The 24764-nt window shown below is 40.4% G+C and overlaps 1 protein-coding gene across 1 annotated transcript in view; it reads left to right on the forward strand.

Annotated features, from left to right (window-relative positions):
- LGR4 (leucine rich repeat containing G protein-coupled receptor 4) overlaps positions 1–24764 on the forward strand; it is a 73461-nt gene that overhangs the window by 42798 nt on the left and 5899 nt on the right. Inside the window, exons 3-17 of the mRNA XM_084286923.1 lie at positions 1741–1812; positions 3264–3335; positions 13875–14090; positions 14617–14688; positions 16415–16483; positions 17079–17150; positions 17237–17308; positions 18010–18078; positions 18334–18405; positions 19525–19590; positions 20851–20922; positions 21857–21928; positions 22233–22358; positions 23767–23888; positions 24526–24600. Coding sequence (XP_084143049.1) covers positions 1741–1812; positions 3264–3335; positions 13875–14090; positions 14617–14688; positions 16415–16483; positions 17079–17150; positions 17237–17308; positions 18010–18078; positions 18334–18405; positions 19525–19590; positions 20851–20922; positions 21857–21928; positions 22233–22358; positions 23767–23888; positions 24526–24600 — 1319 coding nt within the window. The remainder of the gene's footprint in view (positions 1–1740; positions 1813–3263; positions 3336–13874; positions 14091–14616; positions 14689–16414; positions 16484–17078; positions 17151–17236; positions 17309–18009; positions 18079–18333; positions 18406–19524; positions 19591–20850; positions 20923–21856; positions 21929–22232; positions 22359–23766; positions 23889–24525; positions 24601–24764) is intronic.

Below are 24764 nucleotides of genomic sequence, written 5' to 3' on the forward strand. Positions count from 1 at the left end.
TTTCAAGAATAAGTGTGTGTTGGTTCTCCTTTTCTTCTGGTTCAGGGCTGCCCAGTTATATACAAGCCACACGAGCTTTTCCCAGCAGTCAGCTCTCTATTTTTTTTATTATGATGATGATTTGTAAACAGCAGGTGATGAGCTTTAAGCATGCTTGTGATGATGTTGGAGCTAAAGCTATGGCGATTGGGGTGTGCATGGGAATGCTGGAAACTAAAAGCAAGTTCTCTAAAAGAGAGTAGGATCTTCAGCTACCATCCTGTTCACCGTGAGCAATCCTCTTCTCCCTTTGCTCACAAATGAAATTGTCTGCCTTTGACGAATGGGTTTGATAAACATAGCTGTAATGCTCTCTATTAGGCAGCATTCGATTAAGCCATTAATTCTGCTATGAGCAGATTGTGATCGGGATCAAATGCTCTGGGTGATCGCTGCTATGTAGTTAGAGAGCAAGATAAAATGTAATCGCGTTGTTTTGTTAAGCTGATACTTCAGATGATGCTACTTGATTTCCTTATTTTCCTGGTAGAAATGATATTTTCTCCTAGTGTGGCGGTCACACCTCAGTTCCCGGTAGCAGTGGCGTGTCGTGATGCCCTTTGAAGCACCCATCCTGCTTCTCAGTTCTGAACGCTGCGTTGTACGTGGTATCCCACCAGATGATTTCTTTACACAGCCTCTTCCAACACGGATTTTGCTTAGCTTGGATATGAAACCGAGTCCAAAAGCAAAGACTTGGCCTGAAGTGATGGCACCTTTTGGCAGCTACTGATCACCAGGTGTTCTGCATTGTCCTTACCCCTAAAACATACACCTCGTGTCACAGCTATCCGCTGCCCAGCAAAGCTTGGACCACACGGGGTCTGCTGGTCGGGATGCGGGCAAAAAGGTCGTCAAAAAACGGAAAGGGGGATGGGAGGAGCTGCTGGAAAGCAGCTGTTGGGGCTGATGTTCCTGCTTTGTCTTCTGCGGTGCCTCCTGTATGGATTGCTGCCTGTCTCCTGGTTATTTTCCCAGTTGGGTTGTGTTAGCATCCCGCAGTCCAAGGCTGAAAGCAGCCTTGGTTGGAGGCAGTGGGATTACTGCCGAGGATGCTGTTCCCTTCCTTCTTCCTCGCTTCCCAAAGCAGTTTTCTTTCTGAAAGAAATATCCAAAGAGCTGACAACAAAGTGAAAGATGACCAAGACAATTGTCTTGGTGATGTTGGCAGGCTTTCTGTCAGCTGTCAACACTGTAGATGTATGGCCTGCCTGGGAGTACCGTTCACATTTGAGACTCCAGTACAAACTTTTCCCTCCCTCTCCTTAGCATCTAGCTATTTTTACTTCACTGCAGTTTCTTCAGAAACTGCTGCATAGATTAAAACCACATGTATATCAGAGCATGTGTTTCACTGAAGCAATGCTGAAAGCCTGAGGAATTGCACTGATAGTGGGAAATGAACTTTTCTCAAACCTAGTACCATAAAGAGATTTTTTATTGTTCTGTAGTGCTCTTTTTTTTTTTTTTTTTTTTTTTCTTTCTAGCATGTTTATCCATGAGTCTGAGTGTATCCCGGTTGTGAGAAGCGTATAATGACTGAAGCAACTGATACAAACTTGGGAGATCATAAATATAGCATAAGTGGATGCAAAATACCTCGTTGTGTGCAAGATTTCTTGTGTTGGTGATTTGTCTTGGTAGATGATTGTAGAAGAACTGTATTTTATGACTAAAATTATTATTACAATTTTTTTCCAGGCGACTGGCTGGCAATGACCTTTCTTTTATCCATCCGAAGGCCTTGTCTGGGTTGAAAGAACTCAAAGTTCTGTAAGTAATCGGTTTTTAGAGCTTCATAGCTAGCTGTATGCTTTCTTATTGCATAGTCAGCCTATTTACTGATGGGCTGCCTTGAGATTTCTTTTCCTGTATTGTGTCCCGTCCCCATCCCCACAAAAAAAAAAATTACAGAGCTCCTACATTTTATATAAAGCCTAAACAGAAATTACTACATCCAGTTAGAACACTGAATTTTTTTTTCCAGATGTATAGCTTGTAGCAGAGGAATCCTAAGAAGGAAAAATCCTAAAAAGGGCATATAAGGGTTTTTGTTGTTCTCCACCCCCACATCTTATTGCATCAGGTAGTGCTAGTGCTTACAAAGATTTATGATACCGGTTGAACTTTGCACCGTACCCTACCGGAGATAGGAGTCATTCTGAGAGTTTCATGCTGCTTTAGGTGAAAATGACTTACTGTTGTAAAAAAAAGTTCAACTACTTTTCCATAGCTAAGGATAAAAAGAGCTTTATGCTCTTTGGGGTTTTAGAAACCTCTACCCAGAAATTGTAGCATTTATGCAGATGTAAATATTTCCAATTGCTGGTAGGGTAATAGATAGTTAATTAAACAGGCATTTAAATAACCTAATGACAAAGGACTTTGAGGTTTTAAAGAAAGTAGCGTAAACAGACAGCTTAAGCAGGATGCAGATTAGGGAACTGCTGATCTGCAAAGATGTTTTGTGAATTGAACGCACAATATGAAGGCCCTTGGAGGTATCTCCGTTGGGATACTCAACTCTGGAGAAGCCTGAAATTCTCGCAGTTCCTGAAAAAATTGGTGTTTAGATATTAATTAACAGGCAACCTTACATGTCCAATTACAGTTACCCTAATATGCACCAAAACCTAATAATATTACATAATGTGTGAGAATCTTAATTATTTAAATTCTCTTCATATGAAAGTACTCATCATGCCTTGCTATGGTGTCCATAAAAGAAATTCTAAAACTACAGCATAACTTTAAGTCCGCTTGGCTCTAGCTTTGTTTTGTATCTTTTTAATGTTGTGCCCAGAGGTGCTTTGTTGTGAATAAACTTTGTAAATTAGATCGCTAACGCATTGTGTATTGATGCGGCTTTAAGAAAAATTAGAGGTTTGTGTATTTTGTAGCATGTATAGGATGATTTCGCAAGAAAATAATGAAATGTCATTCATTTTAGCAAATTTGTACTAGCATTAAACTGTTTGGCCTCTTCAGTGAGTTCTTGGGAATTTCAGTGTGTTATGTCAGAAGCTTCTTCTCTGCAATTTAGTACCATTAACGAGTTGCAAATGCAGCTCAAGTAGACCATTTTCTTGTTTCATCGTTGTCTTTTGGTATGTTGTCTTGATAATCGCACGTGCTTTTATGTGCACCATGAGCCATGGGCTCTGCTGTTTGTATAAAGATGATTGTCAAAGTCTACTACACTAACACACTGGAAATTTTTACAGAACCCTACAGAACAATCAGCTGAAGACCGTACCTAATGAGGCCATCAGAGGATTAAGTGGTTTACAGTCCTTGTAAGTTTTCTTACTTTGCTTTTCTTCTTGCATTGTTCTTCAAGTTCCACTTTTGGTCACGTTGTACAAATTTGCTTCATTCTGTAAACTCCCGAGGTATAATCATTTATGTAATAACGTACCCGGACTTTCTGATATTGCTGTTTCAGCCAAGGCAAAGATTTCCAAGTTCACAAGGTATTGTATTCATTGTCCTTGGGGTGATCCGGACCCAAACTCTTTCAAAACCCAAACCCGGGTACATGATTGCTGTATAAATGTAGAAGTGGTGCAGTTAAGTATTTATCATTCTTATGCATGTCCTAAGGTGTTTAAGCAATTTTAAAACGTTGTGCAAAAATGAATCATGCCCGAGTCTTTTGTATCTGGAGGAGGAAAAGGGGTTTCTGGGAAGGAGCATTGCTTGAGACATGCATAGTATTGGTTTTACTGGAAGGTGTTGAAATCACATAGACAGTTACAAACGCCTCAGCCATTATTGCTAGTTGCTCATAAGGTATTTCGTATGTGCTTATGCTATCTCATGGCTTATTATGTTTTATAAAGCATTTTAATCAGACCTTAATAGCTAGCTACAGCTCTCTAGGTGGTAGATACTTATCACTGATGAGGAGGCGGAGGGGGGAAGGGTTTCAAAATTTTTCCTCCTTTCTGCTTACCTACAGAGAGAGGGCAGATTATCTATTCCCTCTGTGCCAAAACTCAGGTTTCTGGCGAAGATCCTGTTTCTTTGTGTTGCATCAGATTACGGAGTAGTTGTGCAACTCTTGCAAAGGTGCTTTCTGCATTCCCTGAGCTTGGATCGTGGCCACCACGTTCTCATGGTTGCTTCTGTATTCCCGCCTTTTCCATCTCGAGAAACCCCAAGAAGCTGCACAGGGCACTGTGAGACTGGCTGCAGGTTATCCCATGGCGGAGCAGGAGCGGGACAATGTGTAATGCATGCCATGGGGGCTGCTGCTGCTCATCTTAGGGTTGCAGTCTGCTTGGTGCAGAGGTTGTGCATCGTAACGTAACCCCTCTAGATGACATGATATGAATAACCCTGTAGTAAGATTTCTAAAGAAGCAAAATGCCTCCCTCCTTACTTCCAGCGCTTCTGAGGTGCCAAAGAAGAAACTGCTGCTTCAGTAAATACTTGTTTTCTAAAAATAATCCATTTAATTTTTGATGAATATGCTTTTGTCTCTGCTTATTTGCAGTAACGTTTGTTCTGTATTTGAAGTTCAAAATATTTAATCTCCAGTTGTTGGTTTGGTAATTTTATGGGCAAGAGAAAAAGGTCAAAGTTAAGAGGAAAATGATAAAGCCATCATTTCTCTCTCTCTTCTGAAATTATTATACTTGGATATGATTAGAAACAAGTTGTTCAAAAAAGCAGAATTTTTTTTTTAAATCACCGATTATGCAATACCAAATAATAGAAATGATATAATCATGTGATACAGTGTCATTGATAGTGAAACATGAAGCCACAACTCCAAGTGTGGTGATGTTTGCTGTTCTGGGAGCTTCGGTGTTCGTTGACAAATGATAAACTATCAATTTTAGGAAGGTCCAAAAGGAGGAAATAGGATTAATAAGTAGCTAGATGTTTGTTTGTTTCTTTTTCTGAGGAAAAACAGATTGTGTTTTCAAGAATTACTGTGAGAAATACAGTGGAACAATCCAGTCTGGAAGTCACTGACTATCAGTGTCAAAGTCAAAGAGTTTTCTCCTCTTTTGAGAAAAGCATAGTGGGAAATGTGAAGCACTTTTCCTGTGTGCTCAGTATACTTCACCAGAATGCATTTCTGTCATTGTCGTGTTTGAGGAAAACTTTCAATTTCTTCTATCATTTGTAAAAATTGCAAAATAGTTAGGCAGATCCCCTGCTAATGTAGACAGCACCTTCTGGCAAAAGAATATTGGACTGGTCCTCCGAATTTTGGGTGAGCATGGAAACCTGAATGCCAGCATGCTGCTTTATTTAGTAAAAAAAAAAAAATAAATAAACCCAAAAGCAAACAAACAAACAAAAACTTTTGGAAAGAATGTGTCAAAAATGGATTTAAAGCTCCTGAGCTGCTCTGACCTTCTAAAACAAATAACTTGTTGCAGAATATGTGCTTCTACCTCTTTTATATATAATCTCCATCCAAAAACTGCAAGTTTAAACATCGCTTAACTGACTGTCTTTTGGCAGTTGCCCAGTTTGCTCTAAAGGTGGCTTTAGGGGGATTTTTTCTTGGTGAAGACACAATTTGCCTGTTCATGAAACTTCAGAGTGTATTGATAATCTGAGCTTGGTTTGCAGCTCCCAGAGAACCCCGTCTCGTTTCAGTCTCAGTGTGCTCCAAGTCCCGGCTGCGTAGGAAGGCAGTTGCCACATTGTGTGCGTTAATGAGCCCAGTAAACATACCTGGGTTGAAATAAATGAGATGGTTACAGGAGCTTCATGATTCCTAGTGTTTATACTATAGCTGGAGAGTAGCCAGTGTGGTTCAGAGTACTAAATGACAGCTCTTTATTTTCTGTTTATATTGGATATTTTCCCAGCTCTGACCTCCTAAAGAGAGTTAGAAAAGAGTTATTATTTATGAAAGTGAAATTTTACCGAAAGGAAGAGTTCTGGTGAGTGGAAACTCACTTCTTAGCACCTCAGAATAGCTTATCTGGCAAGATAAGCTCTTACATTGCGCGATGCAGCGATACCTGTGGGCAGAAACTGGGACCGTGGGACTGCACTGCTGGGATGGGAGCCGCCAGCTGCTTGTGTCTGCAGCTTTGGGGAGCAGAGAAAGCTGACGAGTAAGGAGCTACACGCGGAAGCAATACTGCCAAGCACTGACGGTGTATTTTTGTTACTACAAGGTAACAACGTGGCATCCTGCACTGTTTAAGTCTGGGAATGGTGTTGGAGAGATTTATCGGCAGTCCGAGGGTCACACGGAGAGGGGCAGCAAGGTGGTGTGCTGCTGTGATGGTGTGTGCAGATACTGAAAGGACTGGGAAATAACTTCAGAGGGTCACTTGTTTCAGTGCTTTAGTGTAAGGTGTGTGTTGGACTGCCATAACTTTTTTTTGGTAATACTGCTTATCCTAGGATTTAACCCAGAAATGGTTCCTTAAGCTACAGCAATTTCCACGATTCCTCTAATTCACCCCCAGAAACACAGATAAACTGAATTTTTTGTCATAACACAGGATTTTCTTGTACAAACCTGAGTGTGATGAATACTGAAATTACTGCATTTAAAAAAAAAAAAAAAAAAGGCAATGAAAAAAATCAGGTGCTTTGGAAAAAGGAACTGCATCCCATCTGAACTCAGAAAACGGATTGCTGCTGCTGTTGTCAGGTACTTGCCGTCAAACCCGTGAGTCATTTCTGAAAGCTCGTCAATGGCCACCAACCCGTCAGAGACCACGTCTTGTAATCGCAGCGGGGGAAGCGCGGAGCTGTTGGCCCTGCACATGTGCGCACACGCCTGCGCGCGGGGAATGTTGGAGCGCTCTCCAGGACCGGTTCAAAGCACCGCAGCCTCGCTGCTGTTCCAGATTCCCAAACGGTGGTGCTGGGACGGTGCCAGTGCCGCACTCGGCTGCGGTAGCTCCTGCCTTGCTCCGTGTGTGGGCGTTCACCCGAGCTGCAGGTCCGCGTCCGCGTGCGCCGGGCCAGCCGTGAGCATCCGCGGTACCCAGCCAGCTCCGAGTGGCGTGGCCCTGCTGGGGAGGAGCTGAGAGCTGAGGGCTGGGGTCCTGCTGCGGGACGGAAGGAAATGAGAGTGGCACCTTGCTTCGCAGGGCGAAGGTGTACAGTAAGAGGGTGGGAACAGAGGATGAAGGCGTATTTTGACCACGTTTTAAATGCGCTGTAGCACATGGCTGCTGTAACCTCGTATCTCTAGCATCCAGTCCGTCTGTGGCTGTCTGGCTCTCATGGAAGGATCCCTTATCTTCCTGTATAGACAACAAACAACAGCAAAACCCACAAATCACTTCTAGAAACATTCTGCTAGTACCGTAATTAAAACACACAGCTTCAAGTGGTAGTTCGCAATGGTGACAACGATTTTTAGTAATGTAACACATACAAACCAAAGCACGTTGACAGGTGTCACAAGGGAATATCCGTGAATTTGGAGAGGACCACACAAATCCTGCTTTATATTAAAAATAAAATGCAACGTTCAGCTTATTTCTGAAAAAAAAAAAAAAAAAAAAAAGGCTGTTGATAATTTTTTGTTACTGGATTACCAAATTTTGAAGGACCAGGGATATCTGTAAGGATAATCTTCAGTGGGAGACTGTAGAAGATGTTGATTAACAGCAATAACTAGATGAAGTTAGCTAGCATCCTGTCTCAGATGATGCAAGCTCCTTCAACAGTTGCAGATATTTTTTTTTTGAATGAATCGACTTTGAATGGGTTTTCTCTGGCGGTTTTTCATTTTCCTTCTTTGTTGTTACTAAAGTGATAAAAGAAACCAGCCTTCAGGTGTGTCTGTTGTCAGCTGAAGAGTTAAACTCCCAACACCAGAATGGGAAAGGGAGAAATCTGCGCACACTTTACATTGTTTTTGCAGGTTAAAAACAAACGTGCTGAATGTGCTTTTCTCCCTTGCTTTTTTTTTTTTTTTTTTTTTTTTGAGTGAGGGAACTTCAAGAGCTCTCCTCAGCATGTTTGGTTGTGCTGAAAGATCTTTTAATATGCAGAAGTTAAAATATACTGCTTTGGAAACTTTGCATACTTGCTGTAGGACAAAAACAAAACATTTTTCTGTGCTCTGTACACCTTTTGGGAGCTCCTCTGATTTTCTTGTATGTAAGGCATGGGTATTTCCTGTGAACCTCAGGAACCTCTGGGCATTTTGTATCTTATTTTTTCTCTGTCCAGGCTTTTTTAAGGCACTGCTAATGGTTAAGTAACAATCAATGAATGATTTAGAAACAGAACGCATCAGAAACTTACCTGGAGTGGTGGAAGTTATCACTCTTCTGCTTATTGCATGTTTTTCTTCTCCTTTACACAGCATATAGGTAAAGATCAGCTGAATCTTCTATGGGCAATTGGCAGCAAACTCGGTGCAATCTCTGATCGGTACCATGTGAAGCATTTCAGTGGGAGAACTATACGTGCTGGCAAATCAATACTGGTGATTGAAATACCTTTGGCATGTAGCATTTGTTTCTGAGAGCTGCTGTAAATTTGTCTTCAAATAGAGCAAATCCTTGTACTGATGTTCACAATACGCAAGGTGCAGAGAGCAGCTGTTTGATACAGTGAGCAAACGAACTAAGTATGTTAAAGTACCTCTGTTAACACGGCAGGTTTACTGCCTTACATTGTAGCGGAGTTTCCGATGTATTAGGCTTATCAGTACTCAACTTCAAAACCTAAAAATCAACTCCAGTGTTATTTGAGTGATTTCTTTGTGGTTTTTGAAGGAGCACTTTAAAGAGCAAAGTTCTTTAATGATTGCCATTGAGCAGAAGTGGTTTTACACAAGAGTCAGGAGTGATTTTCCTTTTATTAACGTGAATGTTCAACTCTTGCTATTAGTACGAGGCTGTTACAGTTTCTCTGTCACTGAAACCCAGACTGCTGCGTGTGGTTGCAGGTGAGTGCTAGCGTGGCAAACGGCGAGGCTGTGACAGAAACCAGAAATAAATCTGACAGTCTCCTCTTCCCAGGCAAATATCGATAAAAGGCATGAGGGGTCACGGGATGCAGTGCAAGTACATTTCTAACAAGTATTGCTAAGACTGCATGTAGGAGGCGTCTCTCTTCCACTGTAACGTATTCAGAAAGCTGGATGGCATGCCATTGGCATGCCACACACCAGCATGCTCCTGGCAGGCCTGGCCTGAGGCTTTCAGCACAGAGTTTTTAAGAAAATTTAAGATATATGTACTGGACTCAGAATGGTAATGTTACGTGTGCTCATATAATTCACGTACACACACTCGCTTAGGTGTTAGTTAGACTTTGGAACTCGTATTCATTTGAATTAAGGTAGGAGTTCTTATTAGTTTTACGGTTTCCTTAATGTGAAGTTAATTGTTTGTAGATATTTCATTTGCTTTGTTCTTTACCTGTTCTAACAATATGTTAAAAACTCGCGTGAGATGTATAGGCACGCTGAATGTATAGGCTTTTGTCGTGCTCCTGCTCTTTCTTCTTGTGCACTTGTTGGAATTTGTGTGAGGACACAAACCCGACGGAATAAAAATGAAGATGACGGCTCAGAAGGTCAACTCTGAACATAGAGACTAAAATTTGAAGGCCTCTCACAAGTCAGTGCTTATAGGGCTGCTGGAACTGGAGCAGCTTTTGAAAGGTGAAGGAATTCAAGTATATGCTGCAAGCTAATTTCAAGACCATAGAACATCCTTAAAAACAATGGAAAAGGACAGACTTTGTTAAAGGTCAGTCTAAACAGCAAAGAAGAGTTCTTGTACTTTGTTAGCTATTAGTGCCAGTGAATACTCTCATCCCATCGGAAAGAAAAGGTGAGGTGCTGAATTGTACGATTTTATGGAAGCTGTCAAATATTCTGGTTTTGCTTTCCAATTGTTTCATGAAGTACACCGTTGTGTGCATGCCACGTAATACAGAAGCATCACAGCTGTGATTTCCGCAGTGGAATTAACATAGATAAGCTTGAATTTTACTGGGGGGAAAGTTAGAATAACTGTGGCATATCAGGTGTACACCAAGAGGAATGAAGGAACACAAACTGTGAATGCAACAAAAATGGCTGAATTAAAAATAAATCTCGAGGTCTGAGAACTAATAACAGAAATCGAGCTCCAATAAATTATGTTTTGTGTACCCCTAGTAATACCAATTTGTTCTTTTGATGTTATACTTGGTCCTGTTACCTTTATGAATCCCAGGTTTTCCCTTTAAAGCTGTAAATGCAGCTCAACAAAAGCGCTATGCAAAACTTCCATTTTCAGCTATTTTGTTGAGATGTCCGATGGCTTTTGGGAGAAGCTGGGGCCGGCACAGTGCTCTTCAGACTCGCAGAGCGGGCAGCTGCTACGTATGGGGGGACACAACCCATCACAGCATGCTGTCCCGTCTGCCTGCTTAACTAGGGCTTTATGATTTGGCATCAGTAATTACTTCCAGCTCGGTTCAGACATTGCTCTTGGTTAGACTATGCCAAGAAGCCACAGAGAGCAAGAAAAATGCCCTTTCTGTCTTCCACCCGCTCTCCTGCTCCATGGGAACGGTGCCTGTTTTGCCTCTCCCCCCTCGGTTTTACTGCTGGGAGCAGAAGATGAAAATTAGAGAATGAAGGGCTATGGAGAGCCATCAGCGTACGACCCCGATGTGGAGTTACGTGGGGTCTGGATGGGGCTAAGAGCAGGGCCAAGGTCCTGACCAGGGGAGCACCTCGGTGACCTCCCTGGCCCTGTGTGTCCATCCTTCTGCCACCCGCCTCTGGTGGGCGGCCGGAGGGACAGACCCAGGCCTGGGATTTCTCTGGGTTTTGTTGTTGTTGTCTGCTTGTGTGGTTGTTTTGTGTGTTTTTGCCCAAATCTTGGATAAGTGGAATTTAGTAAGGAGCACAGTGGAAGTACAAGCATAGGCAGAGACAGGTAGTGACAGGGACTAAGCGCCGCCTGCCTCTCGGGGTGTGTTGCTTCTCTTACAAAAATAATAATAGAAAAATCAGTTGAAGAGAAGACTCGGATATATTTATTCCACTGGAAAACAACTCTTTTGATCTTCAGGGAGGTGTGTGAATTCAGGAGGGAGAAGAAAGACAGGTAATTTCTTTTTTTTTTTTTTTTTTTTTCTGCAGCAGAGCCCCAGGCTTTTTTTCTCTACCTGCTCCCCCCCCTTTTTTTTTTTAATTATCACCAGACATTTAATTTCTCTGAAATGTTCCAGTCTTGAAGCACGCTAAAAGCATTCAAACAGAATTGTGTACACACCTGTCAGACCATGGGGCAACTGATAAGGGGATGCCAATATATGAACCATAGGAGTTAGCTCTTTGATATATAGCTTTAGAGTTAATGGCACCTCCCTCGTCTTAGGAAAGAGCCCTTTGGCTGCAGTTTTGTAAATTCCTGCTTATATCAGTGTATTTGTTGCTTAATTTTTTTGCATTTCTTGACTTGTTATTATATGGAACTTGAGGTGCTGACATGTTTCTCCAAATAACTGGGAATATTCAAACCGTGTACAGCACAACAGCAAGACCCTCTTTCACAGAAGTAGACGAAGGGCATTAATGCCTTATGGATATTATGTGGAGATTTCTTAAGACTGTATGATCAAGCTTTTCTTCTTTCTTTGAATTCACCATGTATTTTACATTTTGGAGAGAAAATAATTAGGCTAATGCTGACCACTTTGGTAAACCCAAAACTTTAACATCTTAATTGTTCAAGGTGGATTTAGATGCGATAAAATGTATCCTTACAGGTATGCACAGTGCTGTAAGCTAGGCTGAAATGAGATGTTTCCAGCTGACTGCAGGTGGAGCAATGTGCAGAAACACCTCCCCTTCTCTTGGCCCTTTCTGCCTTCCCAGTAGAGTACAGTGAGCTGGGCTGGCTGCTCTTCATCTGCTCTGGTACACGGTGAAAGAGGAGAGAGCCCAGAAGCCCCCTCGTGATTACTGGAGCCGTGGTGACCGTGCACAGGGACAAACGTGGAGCAGTCACCTGGGCCATCCTGCGCCTGCCGAGAGGGCCAGGATGAATGGCTGCAGGCAATGACTTCTTAAACTGATCCGGCTAGATTTTCAAGAGCATGTCTGATCATGGCTTCAGAAACGCAGTGCGTGCTTAATATAACTCCCAACCCGTGCTGTGCTGGTTTGTATCATAATAAGCATCAGCGTTAATGGAGTGCATACGAGTTTTGTCTCCCCAGACAGCAGCATACATAACACAACTGGTACGCCAGTCGTCTCAAGGTAGTTATGCAAGGTGTTTTCTTCCACGTTTGCAGTGAAGTCACCAGGTTTCAGCTCTGTGTTGACCTGTAAAAGACAGAATGCCAGTCACTCTTAGCCCTACGCAGACTCAATTTGTTAGTTTTCTTTCTGTTTTTTTTTTTTTTTTATATAATTATTTTTGTTATCTTTTTTGTTTTGTTTTGTCTTCTTTTTCCATCTTGTGGGTTATCATTGCTTGCCTTTCATCTCCTCCACTTAGGAAGAATAGTGCTTTATTAATGTTTTTTGCTTCTTCCTGGGTCATCCCTCGCAGCTGCCCATTTGTGGGGCTTCTGTCCGTGTACACCCAAATGTAAGCTTTTATTCTGGATGTTTTTCCATTTTTGTCCCTGACACAGCTGGTTATGTAGCAAAGCATGGGCAAACCCAAACCAGGCCCTGTCTGTACCTTCAGCCTGCTGTGGCTGCCAGTGATGCTATCCAAATCACCGCACTGCTGAAATAGCAAGATGAAAAAGCGAGTTGATTCAGAGCATGTTGCACGAGGGAAAAGCACATGTATTTTGCATAAGAGTTTCTGTTGTCAATGCCAAAGCCAGGCATCGGACAGGGAGCGCAGAGTACTGCGTGGATGAGGATTCGTGGTGGGGCTGTGAGTAGCACCTGCACCTCTATCGTGAGGGTTCACAGCTGGAGCCCAGGCTGAGGACCTGCCTTTGCCCTCCAAGGTGGAGGAGTGTGGAGTTCTTCCAGGTGTGGAGTTCTTTTTGTTGTTGTTTTTTTGATGCTTTGAAACCTGAAGAAGCTATGAAACACAAGAGCATACGTGAGCGAGTAGTTGTAACGGGGCTAATTGTCATACATGTGCTGCAGCTCTTTTTGAAAGGCAGCAAAGCCATTTTCTACATCTGTTGCTTCCACTAATATTTGCAATCAGAGTTAATTTAGGGAAAAAATGTGAAGGCAATAATGTCCAACACTTACCCGTGCTAGTGTTCTGGTTTGCATTTTTTGTGGAGCGTGACAGAAGGGATCAGCTCTCAAACTGAAAGATATTTCTCTGTTTTGGCTGATGGTGTAATGTTTCATTTGCCAACATGGTTCATAACTGACTTTGTTCAAGAACTGCATTTGATAATTGCTTTCCTTTAGTCACTGAAGGTGTGTAGCAGTCCCCTGAGACAATACGTATGACAGGGTACAGCGCTATGACAAGGGAGGTACAGGGATAATCGTTCAAAGGAGTAACTCTCTGCAATCTGTGGTACGATATCAAGCCACCTTTCAACATCTTGTTCCAGTGAGGTACCTACAGGAGCTGGAGGGTTTGTGGGGAGGAGACTTCTGTAGTTACCAATTGTCTTGGGTAAGCTCATTGTAGGCATATGAATTTGTTAAAATGTTTTATTAAAAACGTCCAAGAAGACATTTTTATGAAGCTTTCTTTTATGGGTTCTTCACGTGACTTGAAAGAGTGTTCACGCGTCACTTCAGTAAACTTTCAAACTTAGCAGTATTAAAATATTTCAGTACAACGTGTTTAAAAAATGTTGAGGAATAATAGGGCTTGAATCTGCCTTTTTGCTGCTTTGCAGTTTGTGGCTTTACCGTGCAAACTCTTTCTGTTTCAATCTAGGCGTTTAGATGCGAACCACATCACAGCCGTACCAAAGGACAGTTTTGAGGGCCTGGTGCAGTTGCGTCACCTCTGGCTGGATGACAACAGTCTGACAGAAGTCCCCATTCATCCGCTCAGCAACCTCCCCTCTCTGCAGGCGTTGACGCTGGCCCTTAACAAAATAACGCACATTCCTGACTATGCATTTACAAACCTGTCAAGTCTTGTTGTTCTGTGAGTATTTCTTACTTTGCTTCACGGGTCACTTGGATTGTCCCCGCTTAGAGCTTCGATTTATCTAGGAGGGCCTGAAAATGGTATTTGGCTGTGTTTTAGCTCAATTGTCTAGTCGCAGCCTATACCACCAGTGCAAGTTGTTATCATGGATACTCGACAGTCTGCTGAAGGTTTGCTAAAGACCTTCTCCTACACAGAAAGTCAAAAGTGCTATGGGTAGTGAGGTTACCAGATATCCTGATATCATATTTTGATTTATATGTTTAAATCATGTTTAATTGCACTTCTGTATAGTGAGTAAAGGTTTAAAATAAGTTGTTTTGACTGCAGGCAATCTATTCTGTTCCCATATGAGGATGAGATATTTCTGTCTTGAAGTGTAAGACGTTTTGCTGCATTACCCATCCCATGAAATGTTTTTTCTAAACCATTTAACTGTCTTGATTTCATAGAGTAATCTACTAATTTGTTAATTTATGTGAAATTATTCACTCATCCCCATTCTTGTTTTGTTCTTTTTTAGACATCTTCATAATAATAAAATAAAAACTATAGGAAAACACTGTTTTGATGGATTAGACAACCTTGAAACCTTGTAAGTATGCTTCTTAAAGTAATTCTTTGTTCAGTGTCATTTGTCTCATTCACAGCTTAATTGAGCTTACTTTATGGTGAAGACTTTGCAAACAAGGCATGTGTGCAGCACAACACATACCTCTAACACTTAACGTCCAGCTCAGATTTCGGAAGTGAAGGCTAATATCAGTGCAGTGCTCCACCAAAACTAATTAACTATGTTGAGAAGCGGGTAAATATTAGCCTGGGTGAAATGTCGTGCAGGATGATGTGGCTCTAACGTTCTTGGTCCTGATCTAGCTGGTGTATCTTTGCATAGCACTCCACTGAGTCAGCTGGATATATCAGAAGTGTTTGAGTGGCCCTGTATGTGATAAGGGACAAATATTTGTTTCTCAGATTTACCGTAGGATTAAGCATATTTAAAATACGCTGTCAAAACTGTTGTGTGTCAATAGGAGGTTTCTCAGAGGGCCCCAGTGGGCTGTTTCTCCATCGCTCCTCCTCTCTTACCGGATGGGCACCACTGCCTGCCAAAGAAACTCTCTATCTCAAGTGTCCTAGCAGCTCCTAAACTGATTCTCAGCTCCTGGGTTCCCAGCCTCTCGAGACTGACATGAGTTCACTTCAAATACTGGCAAATGTTAAACTGATAGACTGCTTTATCTGAAACATTGAGCGTTGCATTCCTTGTGACAGAAATAGGAGATGCAGGTGCACCCGCACCACTTTCCCCTTGCCTCGGGTCTGTTGTCCTTGCTGACAATTTATACGTACCCGAGCACCACTTTTCTATAGTGGCCTGTCAAGACAGGGTCTGGGCTCTTTTCAACCTCCTAGGAGAGGAACGGCCTTCAGCTGCTTGAGTTGCATTCCCTGTTTCCCTTCAGCTCGCTCAATGAATGTCTAGTAAGCAGTGTTTCCTTCAGCGGTGCCTTTAGTTATGCTTAAGAGAATGCTTAATAATTAAAATTAATGAAGGAGGGCAAGGACATGCTAAAGCCACTGACAACCTTTGTTAACATCAGGAGTTTGGAGGAGTCCAGGAACGTTGCTTACTCCAAGTACCTTGTTATTCTCCTGGAGCCTTCAGTTATTAAATTAAGTAATAATAACCAGGTACTATGTAAATGCATGCAGCTGATGTGAGACTCTAAAAATGGTTTTGTTTCTCATAAGCAATCCTTTCTGCAGAAGTGTATAGCAGGTCCTGACATAACTAGAATGCTAGAATGGTGACAGGTCAACTGTCCATGCCTGTATCATTGACATGCACTGAGTCAGCGTGATGTGATGGGCTTTACCTATGCTTCTCTTTAATATTTAGAATTGGTTTTGCTACAAGGTCTGCTATTGCCTAATGGCTTATTTGCTGTTTATTTTATAAAATCAGAGAGAAAAGTTGTCAGAGTAAGCTAATAAAGAGTAATCGTATGCCTACATTTTTTTTTGTTATTGTTTCTTTGAAATTTTAGTTCATTGTCCTGTAAATTCATTTGAAGAGAAATCCATGAGGTACTGAAAAATACTGAGATTTGCTGTAAAAAAATGTCATAAGTTATTAGCTGGTTATAAAGTACGTAAAACATCAGAATACTGAATCTAAGTTTAAAATCAAGTTATTCTGTAGTCTAGTTAAAGATGTTCTGAAAGTTCTTACTTTCACTGAATTGTCTAAAATAAAAAAGATTTTGGTTCATAACCATGATAAGTATTTTCTAACTTTTCGGCTTTGTTTCTTCTAGGGATTTAAATTATAACAACATGGTAGAGTTCCCTGAAGCCATAAAAGCGCTCCCAAGTCTAAAAGAGTTGTGAGTATTAACTATTATCCCTTTTAAACTGTTTTCTTTATCCTTTCTGTAAATAAAAAGAGAAAAGAAATTCCCAGATTTAAGAATGCTCATCTGATTATGCAGCAGGCTAGATCAGATCAAGTTATGCTAAGCGATGCTGTAATTAAAGGAAAATATAATCAACAGCTACAGAGGGAACCTATTGAAAATGATTTTGGAGTTATATAACCAAGGAATTTATTCAGGAGTACCATTAGCATAGATCTTAATCATGAGCTGGTTTTGGCCTCCCATAGCAGAATTATATATTCACTGATTGTGCATATTTTCCTTGTTCCCTCCTTAAAAAGGGAAGAGAAGAGAGAAAGCATAAGGTCATGTTTTACACAGAATATTTTCTTCCTACTTAAATATTTTCAGTATAGCTGAAATGGAGTAGACAAAAATTACGCCTTCAAACTTGCTCCTACATACTCCAATTTAACTACAACCCAACTTTTGGCAGGATTAGGAGTTGAATAGGTGTAGTGTATCCGCACAAAGAAGATGACTGTTGGTTGAATCTACTGGCGGTATATTTCTAAATGTGGGTTTTCTTTGCTAATATCTTTAGGGCATTTCACAGTAACTACATTTCCATAATTCCTGATGGTGCATTTGCAGGAAACCCCCTTCTAAGAACGATGTAAGTAATTTTCATGCTTCTATTTTTAGTCTGTAGCAGACTGTGACTGTAAGAACAGTGATTGAAACATGTTTTTCATTTCCCAGACATTTGTATGATAATCCTTTGTCTTTTGTGGGAAACTCGGCATTTCAGAATCTGTCAGATTTGCATTCCCTGTAAGTATCACCTCAACTAAATAGTACAATAATTTGATATGAAATGTTGTGGCTAAGAGCTCAAAATAACTGCATTTCCCAACTGCCTCTACCTCTTAATGTGTAATTTTTTTCAGCAGTTAGCTTTAACAAGCATTGTTTTGGTTGGGAACATCCAGTTTCATAAGAAGCTCTGCTAAATATGCTTTACAACATTGTTGTGTTTTTTTTTTTTTTTTAATCTTCATCACCTTGCGTAAGACATAACCTCAGGCCGAATGCTCAGGTTCTTACCTAAACAAACTCCAGTATGTCCTGGGTGTTTTTTGAACAGGGGTGTACATTGTGAGAATATTTTGCAGGTTAGTGCGTGCATGCTCTCAAACAATACCAGTTCTGGGGGTGAGGAGTAAGCAAAATGGAGTTCAAGCTTTGAGCTACAAACTACCAGAGAGTTTAGGCCCTTTTACTATGTGTTTTGATATGATGCTTTCCAATGTGATTAGTTCCAGTTAATTGTTAACATAAGTAATTTATTAAACAAATTGTTAGTGTAAGAAGCACTTAGAAGAATATCTTCATGTGTAAAATTTCAATAAAGCAGAAATAATAAGGATGTTAGAATGTCTGCTTAGTGAAAATATATACCTGATAGCAAGACTGCATGTCACAGTTCATTTGCATAATAATTTACAGCTAATTTTTGTGGGGATTTTTTTTAGGGTCATTCGGGGTGCCAGTATGGTGCAGTGGTTTCCTAATTTGACAGGAACCATTAATCTGGAGAGCCTGTAAGTATATTCTGCAGAAATAATTTCCAATGATTTCTTGGGTTTGTCCCATGTGAAATGATTGAAATGCGATTTAGTGGGTCTGGAGAGCATCTTGGACATATGTTCTCTTCCTCTCACTAAATGTCTTTGTTGGTGAATCTAGCACCTGACAGCTAAGACACCATCTTCCATTCCTATGTATGCTAGTTTTCTTATATCATCAACAATACAAATATTTTTATACATATATATATATATTTTTTTTTTTCCTAGAACTCTAACAGGGACCAAGATAAACAGTATTCCTGTTAATTTGTGCCAAGAGCAAAAGATGCTACGAACTCTGTAAGTGTACACATTGTGCTCCTATTCTCATCTTGATCAAAATGTTTTGATGTAGAGCTAAATTAAAGAAAAGGTTTTGCTCAGCTAGTAATGCAAAGGCAAAACAGAAGAAGCAAGGTGTGCTGAAAATAAATGCAAAAGAACAAACTGGAAAACGAAATCATTAGGGGGCCAAAGCCATGTTTACAAAGGATGCACATGAAAAAATGGAACAACAGCACTTTGTGAGAAATGGAGGAGTAAAATACCTTTCATTTTACAGGAGAAAAACTGGGATGAAGGAGGATGATGATGCATGATTTATTTTGAAATTCCCGCTTATCTTTTGAACAGAACTTGAAGGGTTGTTTGCAAGTTTCTAGTCTCCCTTTTTTGCTGCATAGTTTCACAGAAAATTCTGGAAGGTACCAGTACCCTAAATCAAAATTTGCAACAAATTCCTGCATCACATACCCTCCATCCAGTTCATCCTAAAAAGCCAGCTTATCAATAAACCTTTTTAGATTACAGTTCTCAGAATTCAGGAAATTTGTACAGTATGATTTTTGGGTATGCGTGTATCCAGACATAGAGCTAAAAGCAGTGCCTATAGGATCAGAACTGTTGTTTGGGAGGGATCACATGAGCTGTTGAAGCCACTACAGAGGTATAGCCTATTTCTCCCTTACATTTCAATTGCAGAACACTAATTTCAGTTGTTAATGTTTGCCAAATAGAGTTTTCAGTTGATTGTTTTTTCTATGCTTGCTCACTTTACATTACTTGTTGAATATTTCAGGGAAGTCAATGATAATTTTGTTCACCTAATTCAGAGAGTTGATGGGGGAGATAGAAAAGTAGCTTTTAACAAGGTTACAAGAATGAAGTGTAAGGCAATAAATCAATGTTTTACAGAGTTTAAAATTGCCTTATTTCTGTTACTTGTTGATGTATGTATGTAACACGTATAGCTGAAGTGCACAACAGGACTAGTCAGGGCAGCTGTCTCCACAGATGATGCTTTTAATTCCCTCTTTAAAAAGTTTTTTTCCCTGCCAATCCACTTGGTTGCTAGCAATGAGATGTTTCAGGTAGAACAGAGTTAAACTAAGCATCCTCCTCCCATTTTCTGTTTTGAAGGGACTTGTCTTATAACAATATAAAGGACCTCCCAAGTTTTAAGGGCTGCCACTCCTTGGAAGAAATGTAAGTAGAAATACATGTTGGTTATTTTATTACTTCTTTAGCTAGTACATCGAGTCCTGCTCTCCAGAGTTGTTTTTGCTTCATATTTGAGCATAAGTACAATTTGAAGATTAAGGCCAGAGTGAAGTAATATGACCCTGTCATGATGGACAGACAATTCAACCAATTGTGTTTTCCTCAATCAGCTAAGGTTTAATTGTTCATTTATCACCAAAAAAAAAAAAAAAAAAAAAAAAGGATGCATGAATCCTACATTTCATAAAGTATTACTATATGCATAAATGGAACGAGCACTTAAGTGTTTTCTTTCATGCCTCTTATTTCTTCCACTCTTCTTCAGTTGCGTTCAACTATCAGCCTGTGCTTGGATAAAATACTTGTGTTTTTTTTTTTTTTTTTGTAGTCCCTGTAAGACACATCCGTTCTCAAAACCCATCTGTGTTTTTCCATTGCTTTAAAACTTCCTAAGTTTTATTTCTAGGTCCTATGCAATTTTTCCATGTGCTTATGTTCCTACTTCTTAAACCTCTCTGTTCCTAATCTTCTTGACTTTTAATGAGATGGGAGATAATAGACTTCTCACAGATCTTTGCTGTTACACTGACATCTTCGGGCTCATTGTACATGCTTTTTCTGTAGAACATCGAGCAAAGCATCTTCAGAGCTTGTTGTGTGTGAAGGAAGCCTGTTAGTCTCCAACAAAGGCACCACTAATGTGGTGTTTGTTAGAACATGCTGTTACTGTATACACAGGGGAGCTTAAGGGAGTTTGGAAGGGACGTGGGGAGCAAATGTATTGGAGTATAATTTAATTTGGCCATTAGCTCTTGAAGCATTTATCTGCATTTTCCTTTCAAAAATCTGTATTTTGAGAAGAAGAAAGCACACCTGAATCTCCTAAAGATTCCTTGCAGAATTAGGTAGGATTGCATTAAATCTCTATGACTCCTGAAAATTCATAAAGTAATGAATAAAATAAAATTCATAAAGTAAATTAGAAGTAATACAGCCCACCCTTGACGTTCTCTTCTAAATACTAAGAGATGTGAATTGGGATTGGGCAAAGGTGTTAATAAAAGAGCTTCATAATTGTACTAACATAGCTAACGTGAAATGCAGAGCAGATACCTACATGGTTCCCCTTCAAGGGGAAACTAAATCTTGCCATTGGTAAGGCTAAACCTACTTAGTAGCAGCCACCAAGCTATTCCATGGTTTGAAGTCAGCCCGGTTTGCCAACAAAGTTGTGTTTCTTTGCAGTTCCTTACAGCATAATCAAATCCATGAAATCACAGATGATACCTTTCAAGGACTGTCCTCCCTTCGTATTCTGTAAGTGTACACAGCTGCATACAGAGTAAAACAATATAATGTTTTTGATTCCTTCCTAAAATGATAGCAGGGCTTGGTGTTACGAATCTGGTTTACATCCGGTGGCCAGGTATGCTGGATCCTAAGGTGAAGCAAACAATGTGCAAGAAATACAAGCAGCAGCCAGTTTCAGTCCCGTTCTTTATTCTTTGTTTTGCTTTTGTATGCATATCTAAAGAGATTTTTCTTGGCTAATCTACTGTTCAGCATTATATGCTTTGTATTGGAGCATTCTATCTGTTTCCCTCAAGAGAAGTAAACCACTAAACAAAATTAACCCCTACCTTCACACCTTCACATCAGCTGTATGAAGATCATATAGAAACACTCCAATTATAAGTAAAAAAAACAAACAACAACAAAAAACAAACAAACAAACAAAAAAAAAGAATTTGACAGGTCATTTAAATGGAATGTCTTAATTATAAGTCATAGTGGTCCAGCAGGAGCTGAATCTGGAATTAGAAATCCAACCAAGCAGATGCCTTTCTCCTTATTCTTCTGTTCTCTTCCTCCGCCCCTTCTGACTTGCCCTGCTGCAAGTGTGGTTGTCACCAAAGTGATCTAGCTGGCACCTTCACCCTGGGAATGGGTGATGCCAGAGCCTGCCTCTGCCTTGCTGAGTTGCCAGGGCCAAGGAAGGAAGGGAACAGGAGCATTAATGGGATACAGCTGCTACCTTGGTAATGGGATGAAGCCAAATACGTCGGACTGGCCAACAGATCAGGCTGCTACTGCACTTGTCCAGCTGGGGAGAGAAGGGAGGTGGGAGGGTCATTCAGTTTTTCTGACAAAGATATAATGGGTGTGTCACCTTAGCTTTTTTCTCAGAATAATGACTTTTGCAATGTTTTGATGAAACTGCTAAAATAATGTTACTTGGCATTCATTGCAGTGACCTCAGTAGAAATCGGATCCATAAGATCCACAAGGAAGCTTTCATCACCCTTGGAGCTATTGTTAACCTGTAAGTAGGCTATTCTTCTTTTTCTACCATTAAATCGCTGAGATAGTAAACGCTTTCAGCTTAAAACTGGTACATCTCCATCATTTGTTTCATCTATGTGGATCACGAAACCTCTCGTGAACTGGATGCATGCAGGACACAGTAAAATGAGGCATGCTTCTTAAAAGTGCCTGCTGCAGCAACAGTCGTTTTCCAGACCACAGCCTTGGTGCGGGACTTTAAAGACTTCCTACTCCTACAAAGTACGCTTATAGGATCTTCAAAATTGCTTTGTTGTAACGCTATCTTAATATTCATATTTCAGAGACCTAAGTTTCAATGAACTCACTTCAGTTCCAACTGAAGGATTAAGTGGACTGAACCAGCTTAAACTTGCAGGCAATTCTGAGTTGAAAGAAGCTTTGGCAGCGAAGAACTTTGCGAAGCTCCGGTACGTTGGTAAACAACACTACAGAGCGCCTCACTTTTCCTTTGCCTGTAACAAGCAATGTGACAATAAATGAAGCCAGTTTATTAGATAGTACTGATGACAAACGATCATGCCCTTCACTGAGTCCTGCAGTGCCTCGACATTGGTGTATATTAAGGTGTATCCTGACTATTCTGATGGAAAAAAAACATTTGTAGACAATTTTCTTGGAACCTGTTACATTTTTCCTCCACCGCTTTTCAGGCAGATATAATCAGCTGACTTTAGATTAGTGGTTTGGATGGATTCCATTTGTTATTGAACTGAGCACATCTGTCTTTCAGTGCGTGGAAAACGGGAACAGACTCACAGGTGCCTGATTCCATAATCACCACACTTCATACATATGCTGTTTATTCATGGAGGCAAATTATATAAGAGTAACAGTAATCATTTAAATTGGAACCTGTTACTGATTTCAATATGCGGTGGATCAGACAGTGATGAACTGGTTTGCATTTGCAAGATCTTTGTACACATTGATATTTTGATCCTGAAGAAGTAGTTTAAAATTGTTTTCTATACTGTCCAGTGGAAAAATGGGCATGAAGATACTGTTAATTTGTGTAAGGCTAATAGACGGTTCTGTGTCAGACTTAAAGACAAGCTTTGGCAATCCCGTGGAAACAACATGTTTTTATATTGTTGCTGTTTTTGATCTGTGCTTGAGAACTAATGCACTGTGGGATCCTCCAGACCAATGTTCCTTCTAAATACTTACAAGAACATAATTCAGGAACAATACCGCAGATAGTTGATATTGTAGCCTTGAGTCAGAAGAAAATAGCTTTTGGTCTGCTATAACTGAGTTGTTCATATGCACTTTTAAAAACTCTGTGTGCACCTATATTTCTTTTCCACCCAGATTAATAGCATGTTCCATTTCTGGAAAACACACAGAAAGACAATAGCAAAACATATTTTTTTTCTGGTCAACAAAACGAACTGAAAAGGAAATATACGTTTTTAATGCTGTGGTCATTTGGAAACTTAACTTTCTTACAAAACAGTTATGCTTTAATTAACTTGCTTGATGAATTTTTGATTTTATTTGTACAGTAACACCAAAAATATTGATCAGAATTTGCTTTGTATAAGGAGGAAAAATAAAGCAAAGAGATAAACGTCACAAAATATTTTGGTACTCCTTGGTGTAGACGACACTTGGATGCATCACCTATCCTTTATCTCAGTGAAAAAGTTAATCAGAAGTGGTTACAACTGATGCAATTTAAAATTTATTTTTTTTCTTAGTGACCAGACAAAATACTTATGTTTTAGCACTTAGCCGCTTAATGTTTTTTAACCAAGGTGGTAACGCTATTGTTCATTGTTCTGCCTGTATTTCATTGTTCTGCCTGTATTTCAGGTCGCTCTCGGTGCCATACGCTTACCAGTGCTGTGCGTTTTGGGGTTGCGACTCCTACTTAAACTCAGATGCTGAAGATTCCAGTCACCAAGATCAAGGTACCTTGGTGGATCGTGAGAAGGGTAAGGGTACTTATCCTAGTGAGGAATATGTGTTAGGACAGCAATAGTTTTTTTGGGCCAGACTAGACCAAATAAAACGTCTATTGTCTTTGAGTAAGAAAATAATGAAAATGTCATCTTCATAGGGGTACTGAAACCGTCTGTGAAAGTGATTAGCAGTTCCTGGCCAGGTGGGGTGGGCAATGCCAAGTTCTTTCTAAATGTGTGAGAACTGCCTGTTGTTTAAAACTATTTCCCACTGCCAGATTGTTTCCATTATTTTCTGCCAGAGCAGAAGATGTTTTATTGACCTCAGTATTTCAGCCTTCCTGTACAGAGAGCTTGTCCTTACTCTATCTAGTTCAAGGCCTTGTAGATCTTTTCCCTGTTGCTTAAAAATGTTGCTGTTGTGTTGCAAAACACTGTGAGTAGCTACCCTGGGCAGCAGTAACTTACACTGCTGCAGCAGTTTCTGCGCTGAGCATTGGACCACTTGTGGCAAACTGGAACAGCTCCGCTTGTTATAGGCTAGAAAGCTGGTAAAGTGTTAGGTCTTTGATCTTTCAAAGCTGTTCTTCCATCCTAGGCAGCTTTGTTGCATTTCCCTCTTTATTTTTCCTTCTGCAACTAACCTGGTTTTCATTTTATTTGAGTACAGCTGATGCAGATGTTCTGAGAAATGATGAAAATGCAGAACTGGGACAGACTATTATTCACTGTACACCAGCAACAGGTAAATCTCTTAAAGTGCTTTAGCCTCATGGCAAACTTCAGGCAAGGTGTTATGCAAATAGCTGTCAACAGAATTGTGTTGTATTCCTCTCTTCCTCTGTACAGAGAAGGTTAAACTGCAGTGCTTGGCTGAAACTTCATTTGATGCCATTGTTTTGGACAAGC

The sequence above is a fragment of the Netta rufina genome, assembly GCF_964035555.1.
Source record: "Netta rufina genome assembly, chromosome: 5".
Lineage (NCBI taxonomy): Eukaryota > Metazoa > Chordata > Aves > Anseriformes > Anatidae > Netta > Netta rufina.